At 46.5% G+C, this 13,221-nt stretch overlaps 1 protein-coding gene across 1 annotated transcript; it reads right to left on the bottom strand.

Annotated features, from left to right (window-relative positions):
* Window positions 1-264: 264 nt before the first annotated feature.
* Window positions 265-5,803, bottom strand: LOC311203662 (purpurin; the record flags this gene model as incomplete). The annotated part of the gene is made up of 5 exons (XM_084278417.1): window positions 265-368; window positions 781-993; window positions 2,589-2,701; window positions 4,176-4,312; window positions 5,687-5,803. The coding sequence occupies 5 exons, from the start codon at window positions 5,801-5,803 to the stop codon at window positions 265-267; spliced, it is 684 nt and encodes a 227-aa protein (XP_084134543.1).
* Window positions 5,804-13,221: the final 7,418 nt, after the last annotated feature.

The raw sequence follows: 13,221 nt of genomic DNA, 5'->3' as shown, positions 1-13,221 counted from the left end.
GAACACGTGGGTTCCTGTGGGAATCTCCAGGTCCTGAGGCCCAGCTCAGTAAAAAGCCGGTCTCCAAGCACGGCTGCGTGCGTGTGAAGGGTGTGGGCTCTCCGCTGGCAACAAAGAGGAGTTTCAGTCTGTGTCCTGGAGAACACATGAGCTAAAAGACCAGCTCCTATGCTTCTAGAAAAAAAGTTGTCTCCAAGTGCTGTGTTATGTATTTGCTGCACAACTGCTGACTCCTGCTGCCAGCAGGCACAGCTGGAACACTGCTCAGAGCTCCTCATCTCTGGTACTCAGGCTGCCTGTGACACAAAGCACGGGGGAGCCAAGAAGAGTGAGGATGCTCCATCCTGAAGGCAAGTTCTCCTCCTTTCCTGGAGGACAGTTACACAGACCTATGTCAAGACGCTGTTACCACATGGACAAGACAAGTATTTCCAAGTCCAGAAACACCAGGTTGTTACACCCATCCCTGCCTGTTGTCGTTATTAGATTAGCAAAGCTGATCTTCCTTTAGTAGTGTGTCCATTTCAGCACAGAGGATTCCTATAAGGGCAAGCTGAAGGCTGCGAAGTAACAGTGTAACAGGTTCTCTCCCTTGTGAAGACTTTCCTTTGCAGATATTTTCATATTAGATATTAAACAAACAAACAAAAAATTAGTTGCTGAAAGAATACACCTGAGTTTGCTACAGTTCTCTCATATTTACAGAAGATGCAATCACCTGCTATACAAGCTGCCAGCACAGCTAATTTGCTAATTAGTTTGCTAGTTAGTTGACCATACCTGACTGCAGCACGGGCTGGAACTGGCCAGACATGCAGATTTCCTCCTGCTTCTGGCGCACGATGCGCTGGATGGCTGGGGGCAGGCCGCGGGGGTTGCGTGAGAAGATCAGGGAGTAGCCGTCGTCACAGGAGCCATCCTCCTTCAGGCTGCGGCAGGCATAGGTAATGGCATAGTTATCATAGTCGGTGTCAATCACCCAGTAGTTGTCCCCTGAAACATCAGAATGTAGAGGTTTGCCATGGTGGGGAAGATTTAGCAGAGGGTGCATCGAGTCATCCCTCAGGGAGACACCTCGCTCCCGCATATGGCAGGGATAGCTTCCCAAAGGGTACGTCATCTCCCACACCCAGCTTATCTCCACACCATGAAGTGAAGGACTGCAGTGTGCATCTTGAGACCATGTTGCTTCTTCCCAGGATGGTCAGCACATTTTCACCTTTGGTTTCTCAGGCTAGAAGTATGAGGAGGACTGGAATTCTTGGGGTTGTCAATGACAAAACAAACAGCTCTGTGTTTCTCTCAGTTGTGAAGGGGGTTGGCATACCAAGTAAATTTTGGCCACACAGATTACGTTCCTATACAAGAAGCCTCAGCAAAACATGCTTCCTGTTTTCTAGCCTTGCTCAACTAAGTGTATGTGGCTGTGGCTTACTTGCCAGTATCAAGTGAGTGTACCTATTTCTTAACACATTACCAGGCCAAGTCCTGTCCAGCTTCCAAAGATGGATTTTCACAGAGGTGGGAGCCTTGGGCACAGCATGTCTTGGGTGTGTAAGGTGCATAACTGACCTTAAGCACGAGCAGTTTCTGTAATAAGGGGGTTTCAGTTAACAGCTTGAGTCTGCTGAGGAGAACTGGGCCTTGCTGCTGGGGAGCAGATAAGTGTCCACACAACACCTCCCTTCAGTTATGAGGAGTACTTTACAGTGGGCACTGTGGAGCCTGGGAAGTATTGCTTCCCTAGGTTCAGCACTCCACTTGGCTGTAGAAAATCTGTGTGTGACCCACTGCCTCTATCACAGAATTACAAGGTTGGAAAAGACCTTTAAGATCAAGTCCAACCATTCCCATCCTATGCTAAACCATATCCCTAAGTACCTCATCTACCCTTTTTTAATGCATCCATGGCTGGTGACTCAACCACATCCCTGGGCAGCCTGTTCCAGGCCCTGACAACTCCTTCAGTGAAATTTTTTTTCCCAACATCTAATCTGACCCTGCCCTGGTGCCGCTTTGTGCCATTTCCCCTTGTCCTATCTCCTGTCATCTGGCTGAAGAGACCATCACCGACCTCTCTACAACCTCCCTTCAGGTAGTTGTAGGTGGTGATAAGGTCTCCCCTCAGCCTCCTCTGCTCCAGGTTCAACATCCCCAGCTCCCTCAGCCGCTCCTCATCAGATTTGCCCTCCAGCCCCTTCCCCAGCCTGGTTGCCCTTCCCTGGACACGCTCCAGGACCTCAATGTCCTTCTTATGGTGAGGAGCCCAGAACTGGACACAGTACTCAAGGTGTGGCTTCAACAATGCTGAGTACAGGGGCGAGCAAAGGCTTAGCTTTGCTAAACTGCATTCTCCCTGTTGATGTATGTGGTGTATAGGTGAGGGTCTCTGTGCAGCCTCTGGATGCTGTCCCTGCTGTGGAGATAAAAAGCACTTTTTGAATAAAATGTCCTCCTAAAAATAATGCTTTGTCACTGCTGGAAAGTCTGAGCTGAAGGGTTTTTCCTGCTCATAGACTGAAACACACAAATCTGGGTAGCTGTGGGCTATTGACCAGCACTGGAGGGGGCTGGGGAAGTTCACTCACCACCACTGGAGAGGTAGCTGGCCAGGCCCTGGTAGGTCATGTACATTTTTGCCGGAGTGGTTGGGTCAGGTACTGTGTACTGAGCAGCCATGTCAGCACAGATCACCCAGAACCTGTAAGGAGATCCATGAGACTGAAGGTAAAACTTTGCAGCGTGTGAGCTCCACATGGTTGCCCTTCCCTCAGGACTTTGGCAGGAAGCAGGCTACAGTTCAGCACAGCTGCCTCAGGCATGAGCACAGCCTTTTGTAATATGAAGTCCCTGTCATTAAGTCACATCAATCAGTGACGCACACGCGCCCCATCACTGACAGCGCATCGCGGCTGCCTGGTTCCCCCCACCCCCGTGCTGTGCAACAACACTCTGGCTGGGCAGTGCCCCTGCTCCTTCACCTCAGCAGGCTTTTGCCACCCGTTGCTGTACAAGCAGACAGCCAACAAGCAAAAAAAAAGATGGACATCGTTTCTTGGATCCCTGCTGACAGTTTGCTGAGTGAGCTGACCTGCTGTTGGGTTCATTTGCTCCAAGGAGGTAGGAAATTGGCTCTCCTCTCCCTTGACCTTTCCTAGCTCTGTTGGCACAGAGGTGTCAGTCACAAGTACATAAGTAATTGCAGCCATCCTGCAGTCCAAGCTAGTTAAAGGCCTTCACACAGGCTGTAGCTGCCTGAAGAACCTATGCTTGTTGTTGGCATCTTGGTTTGTCAAGTGTTACCTGGATTTGTGAAACAGTGGAAGGGTTTCCATTCCCTTCCTTGTACGGCCTGTGCTTCCCCTTTACCCTGCCATTGTGGGAATGAATTCCTGGCAGCCTTCAGACCCCACTCAATTTCTGAAGAGTCCATTCAGGAATCTTCCCACCTGCACTGTGTGTCATGCCTGCAAATCTTCACTGGCCGCATCCCAAAACATCCAGGTGTGCTCTGCTGTTAAGACTTACAAGGTTTATAGCCACCTGCTCTACTCAATTATTCACACATTTAGACAGGTTTTGGTAGTTAACACACAACAGAACTAGCACTAGCCTACTGGAAGCCCCAGATTTTCTTTTCTACACCCAGAAAGCTATTCAATCACTTTACATGCTGTAATTCCTTATAGTAACCATGACTAACAGGTAAAACTCTCAAGCTTCCTTCCATCTGGCATCCAAGAGTTAACCATGTGTTCTCCCTCATATATTCATCCAGCATTGTAGAGCTGTGGAAGTTATGTTTGCTTACACTCCTCTCCTTCCCCTGAACCTCTCAGCGAAATGAGACCTGTCCTACCCTCGCAGTCCCACAGGCTTTGCTAGCACCCCTCTCTTGGTTGCAATTCATTTACCTGAGCACTCCATCACTCAAGACTTGGCTTCGTAACTGACTTGATGCGGTACTTTTGTGATGGAGGCAGACCAGAGCCAGGCTGAGAAATAACCCAGGACTCAAAAGCATCTAACCTCTGGCTTCTGATGTATTACCTTGGGCTCCCCCCTTTGATGAAGAAAGCCCAGTCGAGTTGTGTGCTCAGGACAGATCACCATCAATGTCCCACTCCTCTAGTACCTCATGGCAGCAGCTAGAGCTGAAAGTCAAGAGAGCTCACCCAAAAAGCTTCACTCGGCCTTTGGAAGATGCTGTCATTGTGCCATCTTCCTCCACGGTGTATTCAGCAGAGATGTTGTCCTGAAGGAAAAGGCCTTCTGGATCCTTCTTGGCCAGGGCATACCATTTCCCTGCATACTAACATGAATAACTGTTAACATCTGGATTAACCACCATGGCAACTTTAGCACAAAAGCATTTTTGTAATCATAGTGCCCTTCTAACGACCCATTGCCTGCACTGTGGAGAAAGTCTGAGTTTGGGTGGGTGTGTATGTAGCACACAGGTATTTCTCTGTGTGTGTGTCTAGTTGTCACCTGAGACATTCCTGTCACAGTGACCCCACACTGAAAGCTCCTCTCATCCTCAGATGCCTTCTGCGAGCCAGGCTGGTTCTTCCCTGCTCCTGTTCAGGCTTCTGCTTCTCTGTGGAAGATCCCATCAGCAGTAGCAAATTCAGCCACAAGGACCTTCTGAAGCTGTGGCTGCTGGGGGCAGCTGATCTCTGATGGTCAAAAGGGTCTACCCAGTGAAGCAGAAAGCAACAACCCTCAGAAGACTATCAGTAATGGAAAATTAAATGAAATTAAGAGAAAGAACATTTCTAGGAAAAAAATGAGTCCCTGAAAACGTGTGAGCAGTTTTCAGTGAAATGACAACAAGATCTAAACAGGTGACTGACAAGAAGACCATCAAGAGTTAACATTATCAGTAGAAATACTGGAAAAGGCAGACCTTAACTGCATTAAATTTCATTCTTCAGTGAAGCTAATGAAGTGTATTTGGCAAGTTACATGCTTACGCCTGAAACAAAACCTCCATCATTCCCAAATACAGAAGCCTGAGAAGTTTGACTTTTGGAAACCAGGATGTTCCCAAAGCTCTCCCCACACACAGGTTTGCTTCCAGCAAAGCCAGTCTTGTGTAGAGGAATTGCTGGCCCCACCCCAGTTGCGTGTGGAAGGGACATTTGTTAGGAGAGCATCAAAATAGGTATTGGCATGCCCGTCCAGACCTTTACACCACCAGGTTAGCCCTGATTTCCTTCTTAGAGGCAGGCAGATTAAATACTGTGATTAATCAAGAGACAGTCTGCGGTCAGCACACCCAAGAAGATAGTTTTTCAGCTTGCTGTGACAGGATGGCTGACGCTCACAGGGGCCTTTTATTTGAGCTTTCTCTCTGACAGGCATCTAAATTGTTTCATTCATGTGATCACTCAAAGCTAAGAGCTGTATGAAGATTTGAGCCAATAGAAGATGACATCTAACAGAACAAAATCACATCTAACAGAATAACATCACTGACTTTCACAGCTGGTTTTACCATAATGCTCAGAAGGCTAAACAGCAGTGAGAAAAGCAAACTACAGGAGCAGTGTCAGAGAGACAGCATTCAAAAGCAGTTAGCTTCTTGGTGAGGAACACCGTTGTACTAACACAACCTATAAGCTGGAAAAACAGTTTATATATGAAACTTCTTCACATAGACTGTTGAAGTAACCATCATTACCCTTTTCGGATCAAAATTGTCTTTCACAGAGAAGGACTCCACTGCACAGGTCTGAGCTAGGCTATATTCAACAGTGGAGAAGATCGAGGCCAGGAAAACGTACTGTGTGTATTTCATTCTGCAAGACAAAAGCAAATGTGGAATTTTATTTCATGGAGTAGATATGGGTAGCTACTGCTGTACCTACAGACACATTTTAAATCTGTTTCTTTCTGTGCTGAGTAGACGACTATCTCCTCCTCTGAGAAACCGCTGGGTTCACTGTGGTGCCTAAATCCAGCTAAAACTGAGCATCAATGGCAATTACCTTGCAGGAGGATTTGCTTGTTATTAATTGTGCTGCAGTTCATTATCTTTTTAAAATCAAGCCAGAATCTGGATAAGATTGGTAAGAATTGATAAAAATTTGGGCGTTTAAAATTCTTTTTCACAAGCAGAAGAACGTTCTGATGAGCTCTGGGTAAAGCACTGCAGGTTGTGAGGGTGCTGTTTGTAATTATTTGATGGTGAGGTCCACTTTGCTTTCAAACCAGCAAAGCCTTGTTGTTTGTGACCAGTTCTCATCACCAAAACAGGCTCTTCCTAGCTGGCTACTCTAGCAGCGAAACACACCCCCGTTTTGTCAGCCCTCAGACCACTGCTTCTGAAAACATGGCAGATAACATTAAATTTCCAGGGGCTTGATCTGCCATTGCAGCACAACCACAAAGTGCCCATGGATGTATTTGTCTCCTCAGGTACCCCAGCTCATCTGTATCCCCGCACATTTGTTTCTCACACTTTGGGAAGAGACCACCTGCATATAAATTCTTGCAGAATATTTGACCTTGAATACCTGTTCTGATGCCAAGGTAAAACACAATTACCTGAAACTTGACTGCAGAATGCAAGCTAAGCTACCAGCCCAGGACTTCCACACACCTGAGACGCTACTCTGTTCCCAGTTGCTGCCATGCAAGCTGCACTTCCCTGCTGCAGGAGATGCTAATCTGGCCCACCTCTGCTGAAGAGAGACCTACCTGTTAGGGTAGAGATGCTGAAGATTCCTGAGACTACTTTGCTTCAGTCTTTGGGCTGCAGTCAACCGGAGAGTTTTGTGTCAATTACCCTCCAGCTGCCTTTAAATAATGAATCTGCAAAGTCACTAATTGGTTAATTTTGTTCGTGTGCCTGAGTAAAACGCTTAATCTTGGATAATCCATTATGTAAAAACCAACTGTAATCCTCACACTGGTGGGTCTGACTGCTATACTAATACAAACACAGCTTTTACATAATGGAAAAAGCTGCCCAGAAAGCTACTAAGTCTGCTGATGTGATTGCACCACACCTTTGTCCCATTGAAGTCTTTCTGCTTCTAACACGTGTTAGGAGAATAAGCACCAGAGCATTAACAGAGAAACTCGTGGACCATATATACTCATCTGCATAGACACATGTTCATATTTGAGGACTTGTGTGTGGTAGATACATAATGAGGTCTTCCAATATCTGCATCATTAAATTAAGGTGATTCTTATGAGGATAATGCATAATGTTGTGCATTATCTACTAAGGGGAAAAACAAGTGCAAAAATTTTTGCCTTCATGTTCACATGTTCATCTCATAGTCCTCAGTTCTCCTGTGCACTGAAATATCTTTATGCACATTTTTCCCAGCTCATCTTGACAACATTTCCAGTTACATTAAAACTATAGTTCTCTTTCCTAAGATGTTCTCCCTATAAGCCATACACAGGGATGCAAGAAAACACAAAATGTTGAGAAGGCAGAAATGGCTAGAAAATATTTTTTGGCAGCAAACTATGCCTGCCATTCTCACAGTTTCCCCAAGTTCTCAAAGAATTTCCCCAACTACAAAGGATGTCTATGTACTCTTTCTACCCAGGGTTACCTGGGAGATTGAAAGCTTCAGGCACTCATCTAGGAGCTGCCAGCACTTGCACTTACCTGTTCCTCTGGGTGCTGGTGAGCCTTGGACATACCCTCTGGAGATGGCTTTACAGTTGCTACAAGGTAACCGCAGTGAATCCTGAACCTCCTGGTACTGACCCAACAGTCTGGGCATTCAAAGTAAGACTAAAGCCTTCTGGATGTGTTGGACTTGCTGCAGAGACCACTTAGATCTGGTTGCTCAGGTTTCCTGAGCAGAAACGCGTAACCTCACCTTCTGGCAGGTGTGAGCTGTGTTGATTTCCAGGTAGTTTGTTTGGGATTGCCTCTTGTGATGGAACGACAGTTCCTGTTGGCTGCCAGGGGAAGCTTTGCTTTGGCCTCTGTGCATCCTCCATTTACATTTTAGAGGGAGGCAATCGTGCTTCAAATGCACATGTCTGGCAGAGGGACTGTCTCACACCGTTTGTGTGGCTTCAGAGGTAGCCTGGGCAAGCTGACCTGATGGTAACTGGGACAGAGAGGCAAGAGCCCCTATCCCAGGCTGAGGGTAACCAGGAGTAGATGCCACAGCATGGCCCCCTCTGCTTGAGGCAGGGGCTGGGTACAGCCTCCATACCCTTCCAAGCCATGTTGAGGCCATGCCAAGACACCCTGTGCTCTCAGCATTTTGTAAGTGCCTTTCTTTGGGGCAGGTGGAGCACTTGGGGGCTGGCCAGTGTTATGCACAGCGGCCCCTTCTTCTCTCTGCACATTTTGTCGGGGTATAGCCAGGAAGAGAAGACCAGAGGTGAGGGGAGATGGCATAACACCCCAACTGCTGTGACAAGGTACTGACTAGTTCATGTCCTGGGCAATATGGATCTACCTCGTCCTGCCTGGACCCCTTGGCCTAATTTTCTAGAGAGATGCCAAACAGCCATTTGCCGAACTAATCCTTCAGCACCATATGTACTGTGCTCCAGGGATGAGTGGGGTCCTTGAAAGGATTGCACAGCTCTGAGTGTGAAGATAACCAGCTTTATTAATTCAGGCACAGCTCTTTACCTGTAGCCTTGCACACACACTGCACTGCCTACCTTCAGCTCTCCTGGCACACGCACCTTCTACTTGTGCCTTCTTCATGGCAGTGTTTTCTTAATTTAAAAGTGAAAGGAAAATTAATAGAAAGCCCATTTAATGTCTACAAAATGCTTGGCCATTTAAAGAGTGACATAAAAAGTTAACTTCTTAAACTGCTTTTTGAGGGCTTGGTTCCCACTAGATTTTCAAAGGACTTTCTCCTGACGTTGAATCGAAGTGCAGAAGTGTGTTCTCCCACCCTCACCCACCCTGGGATTCCACCCTGGGATTTAAGATAGAACAAGCTGCAGTGTTTTCTGTAAAATAGAAGGGCTTCAAAACACTTATCACTTCATCTGTTTCCAACAAAACAGATTAGTTTGTGTCCATGTGAGACATAGGTGACACTGGAAGCCATGCTTAGGTGACCATTTAATCCCTGGGGATTAGAGATGTGCTAATAATAGCTAATCACAGCACAAGATATTGGTTGGTGACCATAACATCTGTCACTGCATTATTTGCTGTTTGGAACAAGAAGAAAACAAAATAAAACTAACCTTCATTTTCACAGTATTATGGTAATTTCTGCTGGGGGGGGAGGGAGGGGAGGGAAGAAAAAAAAAGGAGGCACCAAAGTATTGAAGCATTTTTCTGTGCCTGTTAAATTTGATGTGATGTGAAATGGACCTTATAAAAACAAAGGTACACTGCAGGGTCTGGTTATCTAAGGGTCTGTTACAGACCTGGTCATCAGAACTGGCTGGGTTTTTAATAGAAGAGGTGCCCTGACCAAATGAAACATATATTCAGTGTACTGGACTCAGCACAAGAGTAACAGTTAGTGTTGATGTCCAGGAGTAAAACAGGTATGCAGGAGAGATGATTAACTTATCTTCTGCCCTATCCTATGAAACACAGAAGTAGCAGTTTTGGATTTCCTACCCCTAGCAGCCCCCCTCCTTCTGCTTTATTATTAGAATAAGCACTGGGTAACCTGCTCTGGGCATTACTGCAATTGCACCGCCGGTTTGGATTTAGCAACATGTGCTAGCTCAGCAGCCGATGGCACAGTATGAGATCTCTAAATAGTCTCCTGCATCAGGCATTAAGTTCCCTGCTGTCCAGCAGGCAATCAAGTTGAGGGCTTGTTTAACAGCATGCTGGAGAACGACTACATATAGGAGCATTTTGACTCGCCCTTGACAGCTAATGTGGTGGTTATTGAAACGAGTCTGGACAATTTCCTTCGCTATCTTTAGATCTAATTCACGTTGCTGAGGTTGCAGGGCTTCCTTGTTCCTGCATGTGTCCCTGTCCCAGGTCTGCTGTGGACTGAGAGGACAGCAGTAGTGTGCTCTGCTCTCTCACTGGGGCAGGAGGCAGGAGAAATAAGGCTTTCCATAATATCATGCCACATGAAGGACCTTTGCTAAGAGGTTCTCGGGTTCTGTGACTTCTGCTCAGAAATGTTGATATTTCCTGATGAAGAGAGTGATGCAAGCCAGAGGAAGAGGAAGCAAATTGAAGTTTGTTCCTCTGTGGTTCAAGGGTAAGGTTCTTGGGTGTGTTACATCATTAGATAAAAAAGTATCATAAATCACTGCCTTACGAGTTTCAAGGCACCATTCAAATACCTCAGAGTTTTCAATGACATAAGCTGAAAGGTACCTTTCTCTTCTGATGTATAATAGTGTCCTTCTTGCTAAATGTATTGACGGACGATTGGTAGAGCAGGGGCTCACATGGTTCCGTGCACACAACACACCTCAGACACAGCACAGACACACATGTCGTCCCCCCACCCCAGTTCTCAAGTGAAAACACGGTGGAAAGCAGGGAGGAGTCCAAGAGCTTCAGCTTCTCTGCCATGGTGGGTAGCCAACCTGTGATGAGGGGTTTTCTCAGAGCTATGTCAAAGGCCTGGCAGAAAAAGTTACAGCCTCTTTCACAAGTTCCTCAGTGTCTTGCTGCCTTGGCAGCACAGGGCAAATGCACAACTGGCTAAAATCTCTCCTGAAGTGGGATTTCAGCATCCAGGGATCTGCTGGCCCAAGAGGCAGATTGGGTTTTGTGTCATCTCCTGGTTTATGCACAACTGCGTGGACAATGCTTGCAGCTTGAACAGCGAGATGCTGGATTTCTCTCTCCAAGCCACCACAGTTTCCCTCGTGGCCTGTCACTACTCTGTACCAAAAGACCATCCACTCTTAAGGCAACCTGATGAAAAAGGGACCTTTTTTGACTGTCAAGTAAAGAGGAAGATATTTTGGAGTATTTACCACTAGGCATACTGTTGACATATCAGTACACATACCTGTATTTACTACTGCTGAACTGGTCCATTTGTAGACATTGGCAGGTTTGTTCATTTTAGTTTCAACATTCATTTAAAGATACAGGATTCATTTTTCATGCCAACCCACCAGGTTCTGGAGGGCTGAGATCAGCCCTTTCAGGACAGGGAGCCTAGAGAGCCTGCCTTTTCAAAGTAAAGGCAGGGACAGTGGCATCTGCAAACATTGGGGGAGTTTAGCTGGATGGGCTACACTTGAAGACAGCTGTAGGGCCCATGGCCTTGTACAATTCTTCTCCTGGGAGAAGGCAGGAGGAAGGGGGTTATTCCTTTGAGGCAGCAAATGTCTCCTGACACATTTTGCCATGAACTAGCAGACCGGAATTTATTTGACCCCTGGTATTATTCCCAGGACGCCTGGGAATGTGTGCAGTTTCTAAGTCTGGTTCTTTTTCTGTTCATGCAACAGAAGCAGCTGGACACCAAAAAGGCAGGAATAAATGTATAGGCTCTGACTTGTTTTGAAGTGCAACATGACGGCACAACGTGTGCCCCCCCCCCATTACATATTACACACAGCAAGTGCTGCCTCCAGGTTACTGCTCCAGATTACTCCAACAGGATATTTACAGCTCCTTACATGGCATGCATCTCAAAGTGCTTTACAAAAGTGGTAACTGCTGGCACAGAGCTTGAGTAGTTCTGGATAAGCCAGGATGTCCATGCCCAGCCCTGATCTTGGATTTAAAAGCTAAAACCAGAAGCACAAATTACCAAAGCCAGGGGAATTTGTATGTGCGTGCAGCTGAAGGCCATTAGCCAGGCGCCTGGCAGTAGTAAGCAACAGAGGACACAGTTTCTGTCTGCAACAGAAGGCAGGAACCGGCTAAGGAGGGAAGGTTTAGGTCAGAGCACTCCTCTGCACTCCGAGAATAGTGAACATGAGGCTGATGCGTGAGTCACAGAGCTAGAGAATAAGCCAAAGGCCTTCACACACAACTGCATTTCAGCTTTGTATCTCTGCAGACTTTGTGGGAGAAAAGGATGGGCTTCATTGTATTGCTTTGGAAAAGGGAAAAAAACCGCGGGGGTTTTTTGCTAAATTATCCAAGGTGATAAACTTACTTTATCTTTTTTTTTCAGCGAGGGTTTTGTTTGTTTTATGCTTTAAAGATCTAATTTTCTTTGAAGCTGCAAGAACTGAGGATAAATCTTTGAAGGACAAGAAATGTTGCTGTTCTCAGCATGGCATGCTTCTTGTCAGCTGTGGGTACTTATAGAGCAAAGGGATCATTTATGGAGGGGCCCGGATGTTCAGATCAACTCTCAGGGTCCTGAAGTGTTGCCACCACTGTAAACTTGCAAGGTTGACCATGCAAACTTGACCCAAAGACCAAGATGACATGCTCTTCAGCCTGAGCAACTGTCTGGAAACACTGAAAATTACAGTGTTGCCTCAGAGAGACAGGTACTAATGTCCATTAAAAATATAATCACTGCAGCAGCCTCTGCTGCAGGAAATTAACGTTACGCATCCCTCTGCCCACAGGGAGCAAAGGAAAAGACTGCAGTGTGCCCAAATACCATCAAATCCTCTGCAGGGCTGACTGCAGTTCTGTGCCTGCGGTCCCACCATGGAGGTTGGCAGTTACCTCTGTTAACAACCAGTAAAACACCTGTGTGACCAGCACTGTTGCTGGTGTCTGGAATATGGGCCCTTGATTCCTCTTTCCTGCAGCCTTGTACCTCTTGACATTGTTCTACTGTCTGCACTGAGACGACTGGGTCTCTCCCAGCTTCTTCTCATGATTTCTTATTGTAACTTTTTCTTACCCATGGTGGCTATGCTCAGGCCCAGACTTCTGATTCCCCAGTTGTTCATAGTCTTCCATCCTTTCAGTTAAAGCCACTTTCTGTGATTGCATCCCTGTGCCCAGCACTGACACCTCTTCCTGGCAAGGCCTATCCCTGGGCCACCTCCATCTTCATTATCTCAGTATGCCATCATCTTCTTTCTAAACTCACCTGATCACGTATTTCTCTGAGGATCTTCCCAGCCTGCTTTGGTTGTCCTGGAGCAGTTGTATTAACAATCACTCAGCATCACCTCTTCCTATCTGAGTAGCGAAAAGCAAACTCTGAAATACTCCCCATGGGACCCTTTCAGCCTTGATTTGTCCCTACATCACAGCCCCTCTGACTTACAGAAATCCTTCTGTCCCCTGGATCTTCCCTGATGAGACACCCAGATATTTTCATCAATAACCAATTCCAGAAGCATGGA

Source organism: Gallinula chloropus, assembly GCF_964237585.1.
Source record: "Gallinula chloropus genome assembly, chromosome: Z".
NCBI classification, from domain to species: Eukaryota; Metazoa; Chordata; class Aves; order Gruiformes; family Rallidae; genus Gallinula; species Gallinula chloropus.
This window is presented reverse-complemented; position numbering and strand designations above follow the sequence as displayed.